We start from the raw sequence: 25793 nt of genomic DNA, 5'->3' as shown, positions 1-25793 counted from the left end.
GTATACACTAATATTGCTCCTTTCTCACATTTATCATATTTAACTTTTAATCATGTCACCCTTTATTAAGACATTTTTCCTATCCTACCTATGTTCTAATCATGTCACCTACCTAAAAAAAGGACAAAAAAGCAAGAGAAAAAGAAAGGTAAAACAGAACAAGAAGAAATAATCTATCCATTATCTCTTGTCTGCTTCAATTGCTATGTTTTTTCTTGACTTGCCTCCCATATTCTTCTCTTGTATCTTTAGCTCTGTCTACATCTACTTCTTGTCTGTCCTAGGTATTTCTCCCACCTCTATACCCTCCACTGCTTAGTTACCAAAATTTCTGCCAAAGCCCCATCTCCCTTTCAAAAGTGTCCTCCTGTATCTCCAGTTCTCTTTTCAACTCTAATATATTTTCTCCTAGATTTAATTCATTAGTCATTATTATTTTCCTTATTATCTCCTCCTTTTCTTCTCTGGGCCTTTGGCTCAAATCTTTTCCTCAATTTCTTTGTTGGCTCTTCCCTTTCCTGGGCATCTTGAGCTATGCTCATCATCCCTCATATAGCTTTTTCCATTCTTTTTATAAATCCTTTCTCCATGATGCCCCTTGTTTTGGAAAAGTGATACTATCTCCTTCAGAGTCCCCCCCTCCCGTTTCTTCACTATAAAGGATGTTATTTATTATTATTTTTTAAATCAGTTTTTGTTCAATAGTTCAAAAACTATTTATTCGGTCATTAAATTGCCTTTCAAGGAGTGCATTAATTAGAGCTTTATATCCCATAGATAGACAATCACTTCCTTTTAAATAGTCTCACAGAATTTATCAAAAGCCCCTTTACATCTCCTTCACAGGCTCAATTTTCTAGCATAACATTCAGAGATCCCTTTAATTAGATAGCTTCCTTGTTTTTGTATTTGAGTCTCCAGTAGTCATGGGGTAGTTGGGGATAATCCAGTAAATATATTTACAGTCCTTCATATAAGTGTTCCCAGGTTTATAGTTTTTCCCTTTCATCATCATTCTCTACTTAAATTTCAATATTTCCACTAGTCAATCATCATTTTAGTTGTAAATCAATTATAAAAGCAGAATAAGTTTTATAAATAAATGATTCCAGCATTTTAAAATGCCTTCCTAGTACCTTTTCCCAATCCAATTTAAGTGTCCAATTTTCTGTACATTTAAAATTTATTATTTTTCTATCTCGCATCTTTCCCTGACAATCTGGTATTTTCTTAGAATGCTTAAATGCTGCTTTAACAAATAATTCTGAGCAAATAGTTGTAAAATGTTCCTTGAGATAAGTTTAATGCAAAAAGAAATCCTCTCCCACAATTCCAGTCACTGTTCACTTATTCTCTCCAGCTACAGCCTTGGCTTTTCCTTGGTTGTCCCAGCTTCGTGGCAGCCATCTGTAGGCTGCCTCTTAACCTTGCCGTCACTGAGAGGCAACAAGAACCGCGGTCAAAAGAGTGCCTGCCACAGAAAGATCGGCTCCTGGTCAGGAGAGCAAGAGCAAGCCCCTTCGGCTCTGCCTCTCACCACTGCCGCCTACTTCCCTCCCACTTCCCCTTTGGCTGTCATCACTGACCTTCTTCATTCATCTTCCACTGCCCCTTCAGCTCTGCCACTGCTGCCTCCCTCACTTGTCTCCCACTGCCCCTTCGGCTCTACCCCTGCCACCTTCTGCACTCACCTAACATTGTCCCTTTGGCTCTGCGGCCACTGCCTACCTTGCCTCCTATTGCCCCTTTGGCTCTGCTGCCGCCCTTAAGCTGTGCCAGTTGCTGCTGCCTCCCTCCCTTGTTCGTCTTCTTGCCTAGCTCAGCTCTTCTGCGCTCTGCTTATAGCAATTTAAAACACACTTCTGCCTACAAGGAAGAGGCGGCGAGCATCAATCCCTGCCTCCACGCAGGCCAAAGTTTTAAAACACTGTCGCATGCAGCCCAGAGCAACTGAGCTAGTCTTGTGGGGTGTGCATGTAGCTGCCTCTCGATTGCTCTCTCTCACGCACATGGAAAGAGGGAGAATCAGAACAGGCAAAACCTGCTGGATAAAGAGCAACCAGAATTCTCTGTATTCATTGTGCCAGTAAAAGAAGTTTGATTGTACCAGTAAAAAACTCGTGAGAAGTTTTTTCTACCAGTAAAATGGGCTTTCTTCCCTGGACACAATTCTGAGGAATGCAACAGAGCTATAAGTCCCAGGTAGGACAGGCATCTCGGTGGGCCTGATAATAAGGCCAGGGGTATTTTTGGGGGCCCTTTGGGAGGGCGCAGCGGTCGGCGAAGGTGCTCCGAGCAGTAGGCACCAGCTACAGAATTCCCAAGCTGAGACAGCTTTGCTTGGAGCGCCTTACCCGACCGCTACGCCCTCCCAAAGGGGCCCCAAAGGCGGGAGATTGGGATGGGAGCTGATGGACCTGAGCCCCATCCCGTGAGATAATTGAAGCTGCCCCACGGGCTCTTCCGCCAGCTCGATGCATTGAGGTGACGCCCACCCACTTTTCCAAAGCTGCTGCCACGCGCCCCACTTATCTCTGGGGCCGAGCCGCTGGCCTCTAGCCGATGAATGCTGGATGGCCTTGGGGATAGTCCCCACGGCTGCTGACTCGCGCCCCACATCTGGTGTATAAGATGCACCCGTTTTTTGATGCACCTTTTTGCACTTTTTTGAGGTAAAAAGGTGTGTCTTATACACCGAAAAATATGGTATATTTTATACAGAAATATTGAGATATTTTTGTGCTGAATCAGATTCAAGTAACAATTAAAATCAACTTGTCAATTTTTCAATTTGTGTAAATATGAATGTATAGAAATTATATATCAAAACTTTGAAATGTAGGAATCAGTAAATGTGTGATACTTTAGTGACTAGACTGATATTTAGCAAGATATTTAGTATATTCCACTGCTAGTTGGCATTTATAGCCAAAGAAACATGAAAAAAATTGTAGCCTTCTGTTAAAATGAAGCCTTCTGTGAACATACTAGTTGGGAGAAAATATATCTTTTAAATCTATTATTTCCACTCATAAATTAGTTTGGTTAACAAATAAGATATGAACAAGCTTAACATGGTTTCTCCCCTTGTACATCGGCTGATCTACGTTTGCCTATTTGTAGTCTTCTGTTCTTTAAATTATTTATCATGCTAATTTCAGTTGGAATCTTTGTATGCTACTGATGTCAATAATTAGGCAACTAGAGTAACAGAATAACATAGTGGGAAGGGACCTTACGCTTATCCCAGCACCGAGCCCCAAATAATTACGCAACAAGTTGTCTTGGGTGACATCTGTGGAAAAAAATCAGGTGCTCAGGCAAGACACTATACTTTTCTGCCCACACCGAAAGAAAATTAGAGAGAACATTGCTAGTATCCCTTTATTTCCTTATCAGTTCTTTGCAAGTTTGAAAAAAATATACCGTATATACTCGAGTATAAGCCGAGTTTTTCAGCCCAAAAAATGGGCTGAAAAACACAGCCTCGGCTTATACTCGGGTCATTGACAAAGTCACCACACGAGGGCGCCATTGCTTGAGCCAGAGCGAGGAGGCACCAGCTTTTGTCCCCTCTGGCACGCCGTAGTTCCTCTCCCTGCCTCAAGCAAATGAGGCAGCCATTTGCTCCAACCGAATGGTGAGTAACTATTCTTTGCTCTCTCTGCATTGTCCTTAGTCGGATTAAAAAGGCCCCCTGCTGTCAGATTCTCCTCCCCCTCCTTTGAAAGGATTTAAACTGTTTAAAAAATGGTATTTTGTGGTAGTTGCTGTCCTTGCTTGGATAGGATCTAATAATGTGTTATGAGGCAGAGCTAGACAGGAATTCTTTTTCTATCTGTCTATCTTTCTATCTATCTATTTTTCTATCTATCTATTTTTCTATCTATCTATCTATCTATCTATCTATCTATCTATCTATCTGTATCTATTTCTATCTATCTATCTATCTATCTATCTATCTATCTATCTATCTATCTATCTATCTATCTATTTTTCTATCTGTCTGTCTGTCTATCTATATCTATCTGTCTATCTATCTATCTATCTATCAATCATCTATCTATCTATCTGTATCTATTTCTATCTATCTATTTTTCTATCTTTCTATCTATCTATTTTTCTATCTATCTATTTTTCTATCTATCTATCTATCTATCTATCTATCTATCTATCTATCTGTATCTATTTCTATCTATCTATTTTTTATCTGTCTCTGTGTCTGTCTATCTATCTTTCTATCTATATCTATCTATCTATCTATCTATCTATCTGTATCTATTTCTATCTATCTATCTATCTATCTATCTATCTATCTATCTATCTATCTATCTATCTATTTTTCTGTCTCTGTCTGTCTATCTATCTATCTTTCTATCTATATCTATCTATCTATCTATCTATCTATCTATCTATCTATCTATCTATCTATCTATCTATCTATCTATCTATCTATCTATTTGGTTTTCTATGCTGATAACCTCACAACAGCTAATGCTGAAGCTCTTCTTTGGATACACTTATTTATTTGTTTGTTTGTTTGTTTATTTATTTAATTGGATTTGTATGCAATCCCTCTCCAAGGACTCAGGGTGGCTCACAGCATATATAAAAACAGAACAATAATGTAAATCCAATTAATGATGAGAAGGAATCCAGTTTTGAAGGATTTTAACTGTTAGGTTTTAGCTTTGTTCCTGATCGAGCTACTTTTTTTACTTTTTAATTTATTGTTAATATTGTTAATTTGTTTACCCTCTTTTAAATTTACAGAGCTAGTTTACTGGTTTTCTTTAAAATAAATATTCTAAAACATGTCTCAATTAATGTAATTTTATTGTTTTCCATTTTTATAAGTTACCAGTAGCCACTGCATTTTCTAACCTCGGCTTATACTCGGGTCAATACGTTTTCCCAGTTTTTGTGGCAAAAATTGGTGCCTCGGCTTATACTCGGGTCGGCTTATACTTGAGTATATACGGTAGTTTGTGTCTGGATGGCTCCTGGAGTATGACTGAAAGGCAATATGTATGTTCCCTCCCTTATTTGGGTATACCAGGTGACTCGACAGAGAAACACATACATATATTATTATTATTATTATTATTATTATTATTATTAATAATAATTTGATTTGTATGCCGCCCCTCTGTGCATATATAGATCCAACAGAAAAAACATAGCCCCTCCCTGGTACAAAGCTGAAGGGATCAGATCTGGTGGCCTAGAGGTTAATTCTCTGCCTTACAAGGCAGAAGCCCAGGGATCAAATCCCTGTAAGGGTATGGCTAGCTGATGAGGCCAGAACAAGGCCGAAATAGCGCTATCCTAGTCACACACCCACACCCACACGATGGATACCCCTGCTATGAAATTGAACTCCTTAGCAGGGAGTAGAATTATTAAGCTCCGAGCCCTATACATACGTACACACATATACATACATAGATATTTCACATACAGTGGTACCTCAAGATACGAACCCCTCGTCTTACGAACAACTCGTGATACGAACCCGGGGTTCAGAAAAAATTTGCCTCTTCTTATGAACTTTTTTCGTGTTACAAACGCCAAACCTGAACTTCCAGGTTCGGCGTTCGGGAGGCTGCTGGAAAGCCGCCCGGCTGTTTTAAAAGGTGACCGCCGGGCTGGGGGGCTTTCCAGCAACCTCCCGAACCCCGAACATTTGCCGAACTTCCAGGTTCGGGGGGTTGCTGGGAAGCCCCCCAGCCCGGCGGTCACCTTTTAAAACAGCCGGGCGGCTTTCCAGGAGCCGAACGCCAAACCCGAACTTCCGTGTTCAGCGTTCGGAGGCTCCTGGGAAGCCGCCCGGCTGTTTTAAAAGGTGACCGCCGGGCTGGGGGGGCTTCCCAGCAACCTCCCGAACCACGAACTTTTGCCGAACTTCTGGCATAACAATATTTTATCCAAGCAGTATATAAGGTGCTTTACTTGAACAAAAAAAAGTTATGAAAATTGATCTTGAAATCATTTATTCAACAGAAAATTAACAACTTCTTTCTGTTGGAGAGTAAGTAAAGTAAGTACACCCTTGGTTTTAATATCATGCACTGGCAGAAACAATTCATAATAGATATTTCTTATAATTGTCTACCAGTCTCTTTGACATTTATTGGAATATTTTCCCCCCACTCATGCATTTCCCCCCTAGATATGCTATGTTTGAGGGGTTTCTTTCATGCAGTCAATTTCAAATCACTCTACAGCATCTCAATTGAATTTAAATCTGGGCTTTGAGTTGGATTTATTTATTTGTTTGTTTAACTTTTATGCCGTCCCTTTCCGAGGATTCCAGATCCTTCCATTTCTTTTTTAGCCATTCTTGATGGATTTACTGCAATGTTTAGGGCTATTATCATGCTACAAACTCCATTTTTTTTATTAAACTTAAATTTAATGATGGTCTAACATTATCCTCACCACCCTCTGTTACAATGAAGAATTAATAGTGACTTCTAATATGGTGAATATTCAGCAAAGCAGCTCCAAATCATAACATTTCACTCAGCATGAATTTTATAGCACATTTAGTGTTATATTTTTAATGCTTTAAGATAAATTTGCAATCCAACTAGATACTAGGTAGAGTAGAAATAAATATTTTAAAATGAGATACTACCTTTTGAATAAGTAAGAGGTTGCTATGACAAAATTGCATTACATTTCAGTCACTCATATTCATGTCTACATATTTGGTTTTGCTCTGACACAATCAAAGATACATGAAATTAATCCATTATCTAGTCATATTATTGAGGATGTATTTAAAATTGCACAATTTGATGGATAGAACAAAATAATTGAAGGCTGTCATCTGCCTTTCCCATCCTACAATATGAAAACTATGATGACTGGGATGCACCTGATTGATGATATACAGTATGTCACAGAAGTGAATACACCCCTCCACATTTTGTATATATTTAAGTATATTTTTTCATGTGAAAACACTGAAGAAATGAGACTTGGCTACAATGTAAAGTAGTAAGTATTCAGTTTGTATAACAGTGTAATGTGCTGTCCCCTCAAAATAACACAACACACAGCCATCTAAACTGCTGGCAGCAAAAGTGAATACACCCGTAGATGATAATGTTCAAATGGGGCCCAAAGTGTCAATATTTTGTGTGACCACCATTATTTTCCAGCACTACCTTAACCCTCTTGGGCATAGAGTTCACTGGAGATTCACAGGTTGCCACTGGAGTTCTCTTCCACTCCTCCATGACGATGTCATGAAGCTGGTGGATATTGAGAACTTGTGCATTTCCACTTTCCATTTCAGGATGCCCCACAGAGGCTCAATAGGGTTTAGTTTTGGAGACATGCTTGGCCATCCATCAATTTTACCCTAACCTTCTTTAGCAAAGTAGTCGTCATTTTGGAGGTGTGTTTGGGATCATTATCATGTTGGAATATTGCCCTGCGGCCCAGGGTCCAAAGGGAGGAGAACATGATCTGCTTCAGTATGTCTCAGTGCATGTTGGCACTCATGGTTCCCTTAGTGAACTGTAGCTACCCAGTGCTAGCAGCACTCATGCAGCTCCAGACCATGACATTCCCACCACCATGCTTGACTGTAGGCAAGACACACTTGTCTTTGTACGTTTCACCTGGTTGTCGTCACAAAAACTTTACACCATCTGAACGAAATAAGTTTAGCTTGGTCTCATCGGACCACAGGACATGGTTCCAGAAATCCATGTCCTTAGTCTGCTTATCTGCGGCAAATCATTTGCTGGCTTCCTTCTAGGATGACAGCCCAGCAGACCAAGATGTAGCATATGGTGTATGGTCTGAGCACTGATAGGCTACCCCCCCACCCCCCTTCAACCTCTGCAGCAATGCTGGCAGCACTCATACATCCATTTCCCAAAGCCAATTTCTGGATATGATGCTGGCACGGGCATGCGACTTCTTTGGTTGACCATGGCAAGGCCTGTTCTGAGTGGAACCTGTCCTGTTACCACTGTATGGTACTGCAACTCAGTTTCAGTCTTGACAACTTTCTTATAGCGTAGGCCATATTTATGTAGAGCAACAGTTTGTTTTTTCAGATCCTCAGAAAATTCATTGCTATGAGGTGCCATGTTGAACTTCCCATGAACAGTATGAGTAAGTGTAATAACACCAAATTTAACACACCTATTCCCCCTTCACATTTGAGACCTTGTACCACTAATGAGTCACATGACTCCAGGGAGGGGAAATGGCTACCTGGTCCCCATTTGAACATTATTACCCAGGGGTGTACTTGCTTTTGTTGTCAGCAGTTTAGACATTAATGGCTGTGTGTTGCCTTATTTTGAGGGACAGCACATTTACACTGTTATACAAGCTGTACACTTACTACTTTACATTGTAGCCAAGTTCACTTCTTCAGTGTTGTCACATGAAAGTATATACTTATATACAAAATGTGGAAGGGTGTACTCACTTCTGTGACATACTCTATGTCTCCTTGAGCAATAGGATACTTCCCAAATGATCTATAGAAGGGATGTTTCACTGTGTTCCTCATATTTTTAAAAATCTGTAGCATTTTATGGAAAGGAAACATAAGTGCTTGGTACTACTACCAATGGAAGAAAGAGGCTGGACAGCAGCAAGGTAGATAGTCTTGGTTACAGTGGCAATTGATGCATTGTTGGAAGACTTTCCCTAGCACTTTATTAAAATTAATCACAACAGTATCTCATTCATCCTCCTGCAGAAGGAAGGATTTTTAGTGCTCTCTGAGGTCTGAACTTATTATTTTCTTATACATGTTTTGTTACCTAAACTAGGTAACATCATCAGTGTTAGTGATCATCATCACTAGCACTGGTGTGATCTAGTTTGGATAATGAAATGTCTGCAAGAAAACAACCAAGATAGAGGTCACCAGAGGGTTCACTTAGAGAACACCAAAGACCCCTCGTTTCAACCCTGAGCTATAAATAATCTCCTTTAAAATGAATCGTCCAGTGTCAGCTAAAATAAAACAATGTCCTTAGCATCTAGAAAATGTAATGGATGCCCCAAATATACCTTGATTATGAAAGCCTTAATCCATGTCAAGAGGAAAAAAAACCCCATCCCACATCCCTTCCTTCTCAAATGAAACAAACAATCCTTACTGCAGACTTAAAAAAAAAAAAAGTAAACAGTGTTCTGGGGAAGGAAAGGATTCGTAAGCTAAGTTTTGTCTGCCTCAGATATTAACCTAGATCAAAGAAGTATTTAGACAGGTAATAAAATTTTGCCTGTTTTGAGATGAAGTTATAATCTCAGAATTGCATCACATCACCAGATACCTGCGGCACCACCTTCTGCCGCATGAATCCCAGCGACCAGTTAGGTCCCACAAAGTTGGCTTTCTCCAGGTTCCGTCAACTAGACAATGTTGTTTGGTGGGATCTAGGGGAAGATCCTTCTCTGTGGGAGCCCCAGTCCTCTGGAATCAGCTCCCTCCAGAGATTCGCACTGCCCCACCCTCCTTGCCTTCCATAAGAGTTTAAAGATCAATCTGTGCTGCCAGGCTTGGGGCCATTAGACCCTAGTGCCCTGGTCGACGAGTGTAAGTATGTCTTGCTGTGCGAATGGGAATGAATGATTTTAAATGTTATTAGGGTATTTAAAGACCTTTTAGCTATATTAATTGGATTTTTTGATATGCATACTATATATTGTTTTGATAGGTTGTGAGCTGCTCCGAGTCCTCGGAGGAGGCATACAAATCCAACAAACAAACAAACAAACAAACAAACAAACAAACAAACAAACAAGCACATCTTTCTTTTATTTTATGGTTCAAAAATAACACTTTTCCCTGTTTATGATAAAAATATAAAAAAACAGAGCTTTCGCCCACCATATCTTTTTCTACTTATAGCAGTTTATATATTTTAGTAATACTCCTTTGATTTTGTATTGTGTTCTCCTTAACTCCACTGAGACAATTTGTCTCTCAGGATTTGAGCATATGATATCTTCTGATATATTATAGTCAGACATACACAATCCACTGTTACCTACCATGACAATGGATTAAAATATAAATATTAATTTTATTTGAGAAAATAAATGTTGATTTTTGTGGGTAGGAACAGGTGGGTTGCCTTCAATGCCAGTAGTGACTCCTGATGACTCCTGATGGTTTTCGGGGCTGCAGTATTTCCAAATGTAATTTGCCATTGCTTTCTACCTAGGACTAAAACAGAGTCGCTGTTCCAAAGTCACTGTGCAAGACTAGACTAGCTCTCACAGTGTCCCAGTTTCCAGACTGATACCTTAATCTCTACATTAAACCAGCTTTCAGTGAAGCAGGACCACTGTAATATAAATTATTCACAATTCCTATCCTGATAAGTGAAGAGAAACAGTTGTGACAAAAGCATGATTGTAAAAACTACAATTTTTGAAGTCTAACTTAATGTCCTGATAGTGAAAGAAATATGAGATATAATTAATCTTTACTAAGGGTTTAATAAAGCAAACTCAAAAACTCTTTTTATTTAATTTAAAATTACTGATTGACTGTAATCTAAAATTCCTAGGTGATTATATCCTTTGTTATTAACCTTCCAGAGGCAGCTGTATGGAATACCCGATAACAAAATTATAGCATAACCTACAAATATTTGTTCATTTAAGTTATTCTAAACATCACATTATAATTATATTTATAAATTATAAATATAGTAATTTATAAGAGGTATATATTATTATTATTATTATTATTATTATTAATTATTATTATTATTATTAATAATAATTAGATTTGTATGCCGCCCCTCTCCATATATGTATTTCTGAGAAGATGTAATCTGGACACAGTTTTTATGCTTACACTCTGCACATACTCTGCTAGACAGAAGTTCCCTGAAGATGATCCCCAGAGCGAATCGAAAATTCAGAAGTCAAAATCTCTGGTGAACAACCCTGATTGGGTTCTGCAACATTATCTGGGGACACGTATATTTGTCTTCATTATTAAATATTTTGTAAATTTTGCTGATTATTAATTGAATACATTTTACTGTTATTTATTAGACATATACCGTTTCTATGGCTTAATGTCATGACTCACAATGCAATAAGGTAGATATTTAATTGTATTTTTACCACAAAAAAGATAAATTAATACAAATTATAATTTAAAAGTGCTGTAGCATTACAAAATCAGTTGTTTAGATTGGCAGGCAGTTCTTACTTACTAAGGGTAATTGGATTAAAGAACTTCACGCTAAACAACTGAGTTATAAAAGAAAGCAACATGGGACTGCATTTACTTAAGACTGCTGTACTGGCAGGCCTAGTTGCTGCTATGTGAATCCCATGTGGTTGTGGTGTCCTACAATCATTTGATACCCATTTGAGACCGCCTGCTGATTTCCCCATTAACTTTTTCTTGTTGGATATCAGCAGTGAAGGTGGAAATGGGAGATGCTTTAATGTCATCACTGCAAACTAAATGCCAAGTATCTGAATTGTAATTACATGACTATAGGGATGTTGTAATGGCACGACTATCAGGACCAATCATCTTTAGCACTACTGTAGGTTCAAGTGAGGACTAACTATATATCCCATCTTTCAAATTTAAAAAAAAAAGATTCTTGGGGTGGTTGTAGCAGCAACAAAAGAAAAAAAACAAATTATTCTTTTTAAATGTAATTTAAACATAGCTAAAAGGACATAAATAGTACAATATTAATGAAAACATTTTAATTAAAAAAGTGTGTCCTCAAAAAACACTCTAAGAATGAAGAGAGGTAAACCAAACTCATTTCTAAAGATGATATTCTACAGTTTAGGAGTGATATCAACTGACTTTCTGTATTTTTTTCAGAAGGAATTCATCTCTAGAAAGTTTCATAAAAACAGGCATAATTCTTAATTCAGCAAGATCTTAAATCTATAATTCTATAAGATAAAAAATACACTTTAATTTGTGCCCTGAAAAAAAAGAAGACTTGCAACCAGTACATTTTTAGTTATAATGTTGTTCTGATATTGCATTTCTGAGTAATACAGCAATTCCTATAGTATAAATGAGTGCACTGCAGAAATCTAGTTGTGATGTAACAAGGCATGGATAACTGTTGCCAGCTCAGAGTAGCTGAAGAATGAATCCAGCTGACACCTAAACATAATTTGTCACTGTCGGCATCTAGAAACCCAGACACAGGTTAGGATTAAGAATTCCCAGGACAGATATACATTATTTCAGGGGAATAGAATTCCGTCCAGAAAACAAAACAAAACAAAACAAAACACTCCTTATACTAACAGTACTTCTATCTTCCTTGAATTTAATTTCAGTTTATTTACCCTCAAGCAATGAATCTTAGGGATTGTTTCATAGTATCAAATGTTTCCTTGGAGTTAGACACCAGGAAATCATAGAAATACATCATAAGTTGGACATAAAGGACAAGGAATGGAACAGTATATATTCTATTGCCCACATTTATTTAAGTTTATTGCACTTATCTTACATTTTCCATTTGCATAAACTGAAAAGCAAATACAGATTTAATTTCACTTTCCTCATATAGACTTTCCAATCTTCCATATTATGAAAATCTGGAATCACAGCTTTCTTGTTTAAGCCAAAGAAGCAAATTTAATCTACTTTAAATAAAGATAAATATAAATTATAAGACCTACAATAAAATATATCAGAACTTTACAGTTGACATTTTTACATCATCTTTTACTTTAATTATAAATACAAAACAAGTTTCTTGATGGTGTCAAAAACCTATTAAAATTTAGACCTTAAATTTGTTTTTTTTTAAATAGTTTTTTTCATCTGCCTAGCCCCATTGTATACATAGTGTCATTGCTACAAAAATCATTCTATATAAGGTATACTATTTATTATCAAGTACCAAATCCCCTTGAAAAACACAAAAAGGCCAAGAAGTCTCATGTTGCATTTTATTTATATTCTGGATGCTTCAGAGATATTTAGCATCTCTAATGCAAAAGTTGCTGCTCGGAAGAAATAAAATGTGAATATAAGCAATGAGATTGCAACCTCATAAGAGTCACATGCCATGTTGATAAAAATGAATTTGAGTTACTTATCAGGCTAAAATGATATTATTTGAGCACAACAGCATTCAATATACATGATTATGGGTGTAAATGAATAAATAAAACCTCAACCCACCATATCTTTTTCTCCAATTTGCAAGCCACTTGTGAAAAATATGGTGTAGATGATAGAATGATACTATACCTGATTAGCTCTGGAGGTGGTCATGGGATCAGATGGAGAGGACTTGGTGGTAGTTGGGGATGATGGCAATGTCTGGGAACAAAGCAGTTCAGGAGCAAATCAACCTCAACAAGCCTTAGACCAAACAGTCAAAAAATAAATAAACAAATGTAATGTAATATAAAATTAAATAGAAAAAGCCTGAAAAACTAAATTTTATCTTCCTCATTGGAACTTAATGGAATTTAATGCCAATCAAGCAATAAGTAATGCATGTAAGTATGCATGCATACACACGTAAAACAAATTAATGGCTTAAAATTAAGATGGTAGACTCACAAAATAAAACAAATATGCTGCTACTATGAATATTTCTCCAATAATTGTTTCTTAGGACTAAAGAGCAGTAAATACAAATTCCAGCAAGTTCAATGAGCAGATGTAACACCAATTCTGTTACCATATGCTTGGAAAAGTAATGCTTGCATTCTAATATATTATATTTTGCCACAATACTACATCTTTCTGTCTTACGCAATTAAAATATAAATTTAGATTTCTATATTATATAATAAATGCATTATATAATATGTATACATTGAAACAAAATTTCAGTAACACTAGAATTAGTTCTTAAAATTAACTTAATATTAATCTTAAAACTACACAATTTAAAATCATATTATAAAGAACAAACATTGATTTCACATAGCACTTTCTAATATAAGAAAGTCTCAGTTACCAATTTAACATAACTTTAATGAGAAACCCTAAATCAACTTTCAAGATAAAGGTTTTTTTAAGTTTTGTTTTTAAGATAATTTTTGTATATTTCAAGCTTCAAAACATATTAGAAATAACAACATAATTTAATATCAAATAATATAGTACATAATATTTATAAATTTATCAACATACCCAAACTGTAAGTATCTCAATTTCTCTGATTATGGTTATGTAAAAGTATTTCTTGATTTATGTAAATGTTATTCTGTAGCATACAGAGAGCTTGACCCATGTCATTTAAAAAAATCCAGTTACGATAAAAAGTTGTAAAAAATTCAGTTTACAGCAAAATAACTAAGTATCAATAACTTAAAAGGTAAAGATCACACTTAAAACAATAAAATATCAGCACTATAACATTTCTCATTTCTCATTGTTAAAATCAGTACAGAGACTGGGGAAGAGGAAACACTCATAGTAAAATCTACCACTATGGATTGGAATAACAATTGGAAAGCTCTTTCTCTTTTTAAAAAGTCATACTACATACACACGTGCTAAAGGGATAATTATATTCTTTTCAAAACCTCTAGAGAATATGTTCCCAAAGGCACTATATAATTTATTTCATTTAATAGTTCAAGTATGAAGTACTGTGATAATATTCAACATTATAATTTTACAAAATTTAATAACTATTACTCTCGGTGCTAAAGAAAATAAATAAATTTTGAAAAAAATTGCTTGATAAATTTAAATAAATTTAAATTTTATAAATTCTCAGCAGTTAATTATGAAGAAGAAAACAAATAGTATAACTGTTTATTTTTAATATAACATGGTAAACATTACCAAAAACATATAAGATTTCCACAACAACCCCAATTCCATAAATACATAAAAGTACAATTTTTGTAGTAAAATAATGATTCCTTTAATGGATATGCATTCTACTCTCTTGTTCTAATGTCCTTTTCTGCATAGGTGTTATAAGAAATTTTAATCAGGAGAAACATGTAAAAAGTGATGGTTCAAAAATTTAATGGAAATTTATTTTTCTACATAGAATATGAAAATGGCAGATAATGTGTTGAGAAGGCAAAACTTTAGAATTTATGAGAGTAAAAGCACAGGGTGGCGGAAAAAAAGTCTAAGGAAATCTGTATGTATGTTCAGGTAAAGGAAAAAATACATATTAATGCTACTGATCAAAATTTAATATTATTTTTATTATTGCCATTATTGTCATTCTGCCACCCCCAACTTTGGTAACTGCACGTATACCAAACCTATGGTCAATTTTCTTCTTTTTCCTTCTGTCATAACATTTGTTGGAAGAGCAGCAAAATCAGGAAATATGATAACAAATAAGAGATGTTAAGACTTCTTACAGAACTGAGATGCCAGATAGAAGAGGGAAGATAACAACATTTGGAGAAAGTACAGTATGGCCAGAGTGCTTATTCACCAGCAAACAATAACATTGTATTGGAACTAAATTTCACATATTTATATTAATTTGTTACATTATTTATTACTGTACTGTAGTACTTTCCATTTTTTTTAATTTTGAAATTATCTTTTTTGCACAATAACTTAAAATAACCAATATATTAAGAATAGTAGAGCATATTAAAGGTGGAACCAGAATTTGTCCAGCTACAATATTTATGATATCTAATTATTAGCTACCCTCAGTGAAGCTGATGGATTTGGAGTCAAAAGCATCTGAATGGTCACAGGTTTCTTATATCCCACATTTAGCAGTACAGTATGTCTTCAATAGGAACACTATCTATACTATAGTATTCAAATTGCACCTGTTTTTCCTAAAATGATAGTCTTATTAATACAATCTTAATTCACGTGTCTATTCAATTAAATTGATACATGTTTGAATCAGTAGTGGAGTCTAAATCCTGTTGCTTCCGGCTCATGCAAGTGGGTGGGCAGAGCCTCTCACGGCCACTGCTACCAATTCACCAAACCAGTAGCAATCTACCACCGGTTTGAATAGATAATAAGCTATATCTTTTCCTTCTTTTTATTAGCATGTTTTCATGTAACATTGCAACAAAACAGGGAAATCAAGGACATAAGGAAAGATAACAATATTGAATTAGAGGAATATGGAAACATATTTGTCCAATAATTTCAGGTTTAAAATAAGGTAGGATTTGATGGCCATTTTTTCCCCTAAAACAGTGCTACTTCTAATATAACCCTACATTTATGCATTTGATTCCACTATGTTTCACCAACTATGTTGTCAGATAATATTTCTTAGTTTATCTGTAATCAAACATTTAAACTTTCTAATTTTTAAGTTTATGACTAGATGAATACAAGAAAGTAGACTGTCTACAATGTTTAAAAAAGTAATTGTAAATGTCTAAAAGGTTATTATAATAACTTCAAAGAAATATATTTAATGTAAGAGGATCAAGACACCCCCTTCTCTGAAAGCATTAATAAAGCAAAGTGATTACAGATGCACAATCATACAGAAATAGCCAAGGACAGCTTTCAAAGCAATTGCATGAGCCCCGTAAAGGGACATGGATGCTTTAATGAAGATTCTTCAATCATAAAAAAATCTGATTTTCAAATAATGTCTTTTGAATATTCTACACAATTCTAACATATAATACTTTGCTTACTATAAATCAACTCTGTTCTCTTGCAAAATATTCCCTTTAAATATGCTGGAATTATATAGCACAATAACTGAGTACAACATGATTTCATAGATGGATGCAGTTGTATTAAAAAAATATAATCTGAAAATATAGATGTTGCTTACTAAAAAGCAGCATGTCATAAATAAATAAATGTTGGTTTATCTCTTATTGCTGAAAGAGGAAAAAGCAAAAATGAATACTAAACATTTGGAATCCTGTAAGATAAATATGATAATAATGCTTCACACCAAGCTGCTAATATCTTTCATTAAATAATAAGGAAGATTGTCTAAATATCCACAAAATTGTAACTGGAAAAATTACAAAACATGCCATTGATTTTTCACCATTGAAACATATGGATTTCCTTGGTTATGAGAACAAACAAAAACATTATCATGAGTTACAATAGAATTAGAATACAAATATCATTATTCTCGGATGAAATTACTTTAACTTTAGGATAGCAATCTGACTAAATAATTTTGCTCATTTTTTTACATATTTTATTATCATGAAATTTACATTTCATGAAATTTCTGAAGTAACATTGTATTTTAGTCATTAAGTAATTTAGATAAGGTATTCCTCTTTCGAACAAGAGGAAAAAAGATTTTAAAATACTGGTAGTCACCTGCTATTTTATGTAGTCGTATATTTCATTAAATTATTAATTGGGAATACTTTTAATTGATTAGAAATAATACATTACCTAATTACCTATTGAAACATCAATTCTATTTAAAGTAAAACCCTAGCTTTTATATAATTGCAGAACAAATAAGCTATTGACGTTTAGCTTAATTACCTTAATTCTATAAAAACATCAATGGTATGATTAGAATATTGCTTATATTATTAAAAATGGTTCTGGTCACAGGTCCTGCTATATGCACTTTTCAGCTATAAGCCTAGATCAAACCCTATGCCATTCTTGGAGCAGTAGCTATAGAGATGGCCCAATAAAGTGCAGTAGAATTAAGATCAAATGAATTAAGATCATATGTCCACTGCATAAAATATTTCATTGATAATCACATACTATAAAATATTAAGATATAAAAACATCTTACCTGAAAATGTTGTTCTTCAAGAGTGGTCCATTAATAAACCATATTTATGAGTTATTGCCACTACCTAAAAAAAGGTCTTTTCTAAAAAGTAAGAAACTGTTAGGATGAAAGAAAGGAAATCCACCTTTTTTCCTTTGTCAATAGATTGTGTTACTTATAAGAATATTCAAGCAAAGACAGAACAAGAAGAGGACTACATTTTTCTCCAAGAAACAATTTTGTTTTCTTTGAATTAAATCATAATTGTAGGTGACACCATAATGTTCAATGAAGAATGTGAAAAATGCAATATTAGGCATCAAACAGCCATTTGGGTAGGCAAGATGATGACAAGTTTGCTTTTTTGATTAAGGGATTAGACACACATTTTAGTTCCACAGTTATTCCATGAGATAATTCCATAAATGCTAACTATTTGAGTATTAATTCATTAACAATTGAAAAAATGTATAAGGTCCTGAATAATATACAATAAATAGTTACAATAGTTGCAATAAGATACAAAGAAGGTTCAAATAAAGTTTTTTTTCACTATTTTCAAATTGAATCACAACCAAGACCTTTCTGGATTCTTTCCTGAAACTAAGCTGCAGAGGAGGAATTGGGACACCCTCTCTGTGTTGGGTGTGCCTGCATATGTGGATATACACACACATATATAAAATGTCTGTCTGCCTGTCTACTTCCACAAAAAGGAGAGGAAAGTCTGGAGAACTGGATTACTAGTAAATTCTTTAAGTGATTATGGGATGTTTTTAAATGATATTGCAGTTCAATTTATAGGCTTTGTCATTCTCACTATAGATATGCTTCATAAGGGTTCATCCTTGGCAGTTTTGATAGGACATAATTTTATGGCAAGAGTTATCGTCTAAAAGTTTATTCTTAGAACCTCTATTGAATGACAATATCAATTGTTTTGTTGAACTGACAATTTTTGCTTCAGTTTTTAAAGAATAAATGTGAACACGATTGGAAGAAATAATTTTATTCTGATACTTGACAAATTAATTAGTAAGTAATTGCTTAGGGGGCAAATTGAACAAAAATTACATCAGATGAAATCTTCCTCTTTTAATGAACTAAATAGCTAGAAATAAAACAATTACTAAAGAGGAATTTAGCTCTTTCTCTCTTTCTCTCTCTGTGTAGGTGTATATGCAATCATGTGTTGTTTAATTATTATAAAAATAATTTTGCTCAAACTTCTTTTAATTTAAAAATCTGAAGAAGGAAACTGCAGAAGAAAAATAAAGGCCGGTGGGTTTATTTTCCATAGTTGTGTTAGTTATCCCACAGTAAAAGTATAAAAATTCATTGTATGATTTCTGTTGGGATTTGCAAATTAAGTTGGAATTGCTTTTATGCAGTGAAGGGCTACCAAATCTTTTCCTACCACACAGTGCAAATTGGGTGCTCTGGGGCAGAGCTCCATTTTTGCTACCCCACTGCGTTCCCTCCCATCCGGGCACAGCCAACCCCTTCTTTTATGTCTATGATTTATCTTTTAGAACCGAGATAATGACATGCAACACCCCCACTCCCATCATCTTAAAAAAAAAAGAAGCTACTAGTGGGGGGTTGTGTAAATTGTAGTTCAATAATAGGAGGCAATGCTGGAAATTATTGATTTATACGTTTTGATCAATTTTAAAACAAAAGCTTAATAAACTGACTACATTTCTGCTCATTAAATTACTAGAATAAATAGAATTAGAGTAGAATTGATTTTTTAGCAAAATACATTTTAAAAAAAATTAAATGTTTTAAGAAGCATGTAATGATTTATTTTGGGAATGAGTAAGACATCTGCTTGCATGCTTCCTACATTGTGCATATTAATTTATCTTGTTGTAAATCTCTTTAAAAGAATCCTATGTTCTGCATTTTTCTAATTTCTTAATTGGTTCTTTCCGATCTTAAAATAAATTTACAAAAACTATTTGCTTGACCAGTATAAGCAAGCAAATGCATACACATGTCCGGGGTGGTGGTGGTGTGTTGTTTCCAAAATTATTACCACTCTGTAGGCATGGCTTAATTTTGTTGGAGTGGCTTGGCAGTCATGTGACTGGGTAGGAGAGGCTTGATGGTCATGTGGTTGGGTGGGAGTGGTTTTGCAGTCTTCTGACGGGGTGGGAGTGGCCAACTTGACATCATTCATATCAAGGGTTACAGTTAGGGTTAAGGTGCCTGGCCTCTCCTCATCTCAATGTCCTCAACGAGATACAATTTCCCAATCTATTTACTACTACTGAACATTCAAAATATACTATTTAATCCTATGTATATATGCCATATGTGTATATACATATTATACACAGGCACATAAAAATATACATTATTTACTATATATACTGTATGTGTATGTGTACACACACACACACACCTCTTCTAAAACTATACACATTCAACCTCATTTACTGCATTTGGAAAAACATACCAAGAGTCCATTTTCTGCCACACATCTAACCATAACTTCTGTACATTAGATCATTACACATGCCCACTCTGATGTACTTCCCTAGTTTGCACATCACTGTTAGAGCAAGGAGATGCCATGGATTGAGTAAAATGTAGTGAAACTCACTTAATAACGCTCTTGCTTAGCAACAAAACTTTTGGGCTCAATTGTGGTTATAAGTCAAGGACTATCTCTGCTTTCCTCTGCATGACAGTCTTGTCCTAGTAAAGCACTTTCTGACACTAAAAAGTTGAGAGGACACAAGCAGGGGTGGGTTCTAACTTAACTCGCTGCCGGTTCACTTCCTCAGGATGGTGACCGCATGTACAGTGCCGAAACCTGGCTTCTACACATGCTCAGAAGGATTTTTAAAAAATAAAAAATTCAAAAATTCGGTGATGTCCAGTTCAGTGATGTCATCATGCCATCATCAGCGGGTTGCTACCAGTTCCGGCACTGGTCTGAACTGGAAGGAAACATCACCTCTCATGTATCCATGCATACAAGCAGTGCCTTTTGAATACTTCAGAAGAGGGTGTTTGTTTGTTTAAGTACCTTATTATCATGGATCCATGCATTCTGTTTAAATACTTAAACTCTTCTCTTCATCTTCCCCCAACACCCAAAAACTGTTAATATGAGAACCTTTATTTTATATTTATACAGATGGTCAGTTACTGTAGAAAAAGAAATCCAGACCAACAGATGCTGGCTCAAGTGCTGTAACCTCAGCTACTTTGCAGAATCTTGTCAGCTTCAATCCTCACATCTTAATATATATTTGGTAAGATGATATTTTAAAGATATTGTCCCTCAGAAAAACCAAAATAAGAGGATGCATATTGTTTATATGGAAATTCCTTATTGATACTAGTTTCCTTACAAATAATTTTAATCTATTCACTTTCCTTCTGCATTGTGCCTGTCCAAGCAAGTTTCTCCTAGTTTTAGGTTATTTCTTCCTTTTCAAACACATAGATCCATTCCATCTAAAAATAATATAGTGTTAGTCAAGTGTTGGTTAAAAAACTAAAATATTAATTAATAGCAGTAATAGCAGTCCCTGTTAAAAGTGGCGTTCCCCAAGGCAGTGTACTTGGACCTACTCTCTTCATTCTCTACATAAACGACCTCTGCAATCATATCGCAAGCAACTGTGTTCTTTTTGCCGACTATGTAAAACTCTTCAACACCAGGGACAACACAACTACTCTCCAAAAAGACCTCGACTTGGTCTAACACCAGGCAACTTCTCCAAGTCTTCGGAGATGGGTGGCATACAAATCTAAATAATAATAATAATAATAATAATAATAATAATAATAATAATAATAATAAATAATCAACCAACAAATGCTCTATCCTTCACATCGGCAAAAAGAATCCGAACCTCATATATAAACCGAATAAACAAAATCTCACAGACAACCCCCACTCAGTTAAAGATGACACCAAACTGGCAGGAACAGCCAACTCTCCAGCAGATAGGCTCAAGATACAGAAAGACATTGACAGACCTGCACATTGGGCTCTATCAAACAAAATGAAATTCAATGATGAAAAAAGTAAGGTTCTACATTTAGGCAACAAAAACAATCTATTGAAACATCAATTATCTTGGAGTCCTAGTGGAGAACCATTTAAATATGAGCCAGCAGGGTGCAGCAGTTGCTAAAAAAAGCCAACACAGTAACGCCACATTAACAGGTGGATAGAATCAAGTTCACACAAAGTGTTAATACAGCACCACTTTATGATGCCTTGGTAAGGCCATGCTTGGAATGCTGCATTCAGTTTTGGTCGCCACAATGTAAAAAAGGATGTTGAGACTCAATGTAGAAAAGGATGTTGAGTGCAGAGAAGAGCAACAAAGATGATTAGGGACGGGATGAATAACGGTTGGAAGAACTGGGTATGTATAATTTAATGGGGGGGAAAGGACTAGGGGAGACATGATAGCACTGTTCCAATATCTCAGGGGTTGCCACAAAGAGGAGGGAGTCAAACTATTATTCTCCAAAGCACCTGAAGATAGAACAAAAACAATGGGAGGAAACTAAACAAGGAGAGAAGCGACTTAGAACTAAGGAGAAATTTCCTGACAGAACAATTAATCAGTGGAACAGCTTGTCTCCAGAAGTTGTGAATGCTCCAACACTGGAAGTGTTTAAAAATACGTTGGATAACCATTTTCCTGAAGTACTACAGGGTTTCCTGACCAAGCAGGGGGTTGGACTGAAAAAACTGCAAGGTCCCTTCCAACAACAGCAGCAGTAGTAGCAGCAGCAGTAAAATATAGATTAACGTGTGTTAATAAGACATACCCCAAATGGAAATATTGAAGAATTTGATGAGTTCCCCATTTATCCTTTCGTCCAAGTCATTGATGGAAGATGATGGGCCTAAAACAGAGCCTTGGGGTACTCTACTGCATACTTCCCTCCATATAGATGCAGTTCCATTGAGCACTACATGTTGAGTATTGGAGTTCACAACGTCCACTGGTAGGTTGTTCCACTGGTTGCCAGTGAGTCAAGAGTAGCTATGCTTATATATTTTTTAAAAAGGGACAGCAGAGTAAGCATTAAAGAGTAAACAAAATAAGGAAGAATAAGGAAAAAGCAAGATGAGCGGAAGAAATATCTAATTGACTAAGAGAAAATGAAAAACATAAATTTAACTAAATTCATGAAAGACATCTGTTCGTAGGATGGGGCAAAGCACTCACCAGGTAAAAGTACAAATTGTAAGTAGAATCAATCATTTCTAGGTTATAGATTTTTCACAGGATAGAAACAAAAGAGTTATATGCAATGAAAGGTATCTGGTGGAAATATTGGAAGAAAGCCTAGAACAGTGGGCTCTAGCAAACCTGTTCTCCAAAATGTATATTTCTTCCAACGAGTCATTGTCCGGTTAAGTCTTCAATCACTGAATTTTGGTGTACTGAACATAAAGGCACTTGGCTCAGGATTTATATTGTCAGTTAGTAAGTAACTGTGTTGCCTTGAATTCTATTGCCAGGTAGAAAAGTACAGCACTGGCAGCAGAACATAAATTTAGAGGTAGAAAAAGGAGGAAACCAGAGTAAAAGAATTAGAATCTTCAAAAGACACATTTCAGATATCCCTCAAAGCCCCTGCTTAGGACAGCATTGTAATTCAAGCATCTTGTAAATAGAAAAAGTTAAAAAAAGAAAGTATTGTGACTGTATAGGGAAGAAAAGAAAAATTTCAAAACAAGTAAGACCAATGAAAAGTAAAAGTTGAAGCATTTTATTGCCGTATACCATACTAATGTGCTTGATGCCTCTTAATTTAGTACAAAGTAAGTTAAAAATCATGTTAAAGAAAAAGCAAAAACAACCCCCCCAAAAAAACTAAATTAAAAAGCAAACAACAAAATCATGATATAATGCATATAATGAAAATTTGGAGAAGGGAAAGCCCAGTTTTCAAATAAATCATTAAATTTTGACTCCATATATATAGATAGATTGCAAAGCCAGGTGATCATAGAAAAACATAATGCATCACTGGCTTTAGAGAAAATTAGAATAGCAGGAAAATAACAAGAGAATTAAGTCAAGGGCAAACAAGTGGCAAGGGAGCAGTAGAGCTAATAGGCAATTGAGGTAGACCAATCAACAGCTCTATCAGGAGGCTGCTTATACCCTGAATCTGCCCATCCAAGAAAAGGCATAAACATTCTGTCAGACTTTTGCTCTAGCAAATGGTGGTTTGGTTGTTTTTTTTCCAGTTTGCAAGTTATGCTGACAAAAAAAGACAAAAAAGATATTGGATAATAAAGAAACTTCTTTGAGTGTTTATTAGTAGTGCTTTATGCAAATTGTCTTAAGTAAAAAGCTATCATTTCTATATAATAGTATGCATATGCATTCACACATAAAATCATGTTGAATGATAAATGCTTATTGCTTTCTATAAATACTTTGTACATTAGCCTAAAGAAAGCTAGAAACGATTTAGCAAATTACTTTATATAAAAGAAATAAGTCCTTTTAAAAGCTAGCATTTTGCATTAAGAAAATGCTTGCATTGCTAGATTGTTTAGCAATGGGGTTGAAAAGTGACTATAAAATTAATTCATATTTAAGGGTATCTGTTTTGGCAGTGGCATAGAAACATAGAAGATTGGCGGCAGAAAAAGACTCATGGTCCATTTAGTCTGCCCTTATACTATTTCCTGTATTTTATCTTAGGATGGATATATGTTTAAATTCAGTTACTGTGGATTTACCAACCACGTCTGCTGGAAGTTTGTTCCAAGCATATACTACTCTTTCAGTAAAATAATATTTTCACACATTGCTTCTGATCTTTTTCCCAACTAACCTCAGATTGTGCCCCCTTGTTGTTGTGTTCACTTTCCTATTAAAAACAGTTCTCTCCTGAACCTTATTTAACCCTTTAACATATTTAAATGTTTCGATCATGTCCCCCCTTTCCTTTCTGTCCTCCAGACTATACAGGTTGAGTTCATTAAGTCTTTCCTGGTAAGTTTTATGCTTAAGACCTTCCACCATTTTTGTAGCCTGTCTTTGGACCCGTTCAATCATATTCATTCAATCCGTTTTAGCTACCTTTTAGCAAAGCTATGTTTTTCTTCTCCATATTTATTTTTTGACAGATACTGAAAGAAAAAAGTCTCTATATATTTATTCCCTCTATATGTTTATAAAAAGGTTTCCCTTTTTAGCAATAGAATTATCATATAAATTGTTTTTGAATTATGAGTTGTGTATTTAATAAACATTTTTTGTGAGACTTCCACATAGTAAAGCCATTTGAACCTTTCAGAAAAAAATCTTTTTTAAATGTTATAAAATATTTTTATTACTAGAAAATTCATATTAATTATGATGAAGGTATATTTTTTAATCTGAGATAAATTGTAACCAATACATAGGTGACTTTCTTCCTATTATTATATATTCTTTGGGAAGGAAATTAAACAGAAATAATTCACCAGTTATCTGAATGAAATAGATTTCAATCATTATTTAAAAATTTAATGTATGATGAAACTTTAATTAATCTTTTACCATATGTATGGAATGTGAAACAAAAGGTTAATTTCTTAATTAACTAATGCCATTTTTCTTATTTAACACTATTTCTAATCCAATAATATAAGGTACTATTATATAATAATATATCATACAATATATAAACTATATATAAATAAAGAGGGTCCCCTCCCCCCTTATGTGTCTTCATTATCTCCATCAGTAGAAAATGATATGATATATTATGGGAAATAATATATCATATCATAGACTGTATAGTCTATGGCATGGGTTTAGTCAAATCTAATAATTTGGGGAAACTGAGTTCATCAAATTTAAATGTAATGGATATAAAAAATAGTAGACTATACAGTATATATGTATATAAAATGAAAGGCTCAAATTGTTGACTCTCAGTAATGCAGATTTTAAACATACTAGGAAATGAATAGGAAATGAATAGAGAATTATTTATTTTTTTTAAAAATCAGGAAAGTAATACTACTGATGGATATTGTTATACAAAATATACAAAATTTTTAAGTAGAATGATCCTTTATCCTTTCTTAAACATGCTTAAACCATTCTT

General features: G+C 34.9%; 1 protein-coding gene across 2 annotated transcripts in view; it reads right to left on the bottom strand.

Moving 5' to 3' along the window:
• NOVA1 (NOVA alternative splicing regulator 1) overlaps nt 1–25793 on the bottom strand; it is a 180456-nt gene that overhangs the window by 23726 nt on the left and 130937 nt on the right. For both annotated transcript variants that reach the window (XM_070756150.1, XM_070756159.1), the window contains exon 4: nt 13253–13324. In XM_070756150.1, the coding sequence (XP_070612251.1) occupies nt 13253–13324 (72 nt within the window). The remainder of the gene's footprint in view (nt 1–13252; nt 13325–25793) is intronic.

This window comes from Erythrolamprus reginae, chromosome 1 (genome assembly GCF_031021105.1).
Source record: "Erythrolamprus reginae isolate rEryReg1 chromosome 1, rEryReg1.hap1, whole genome shotgun sequence".
In the NCBI taxonomy this organism is placed as follows: Eukaryota; Metazoa; Chordata; class Lepidosauria; order Squamata; family Dipsadidae; genus Erythrolamprus; species Erythrolamprus reginae.
Note: the sequence above shows the minus strand (reverse complement) of the source record. Positions and strands in the feature narration are given on the sequence as shown.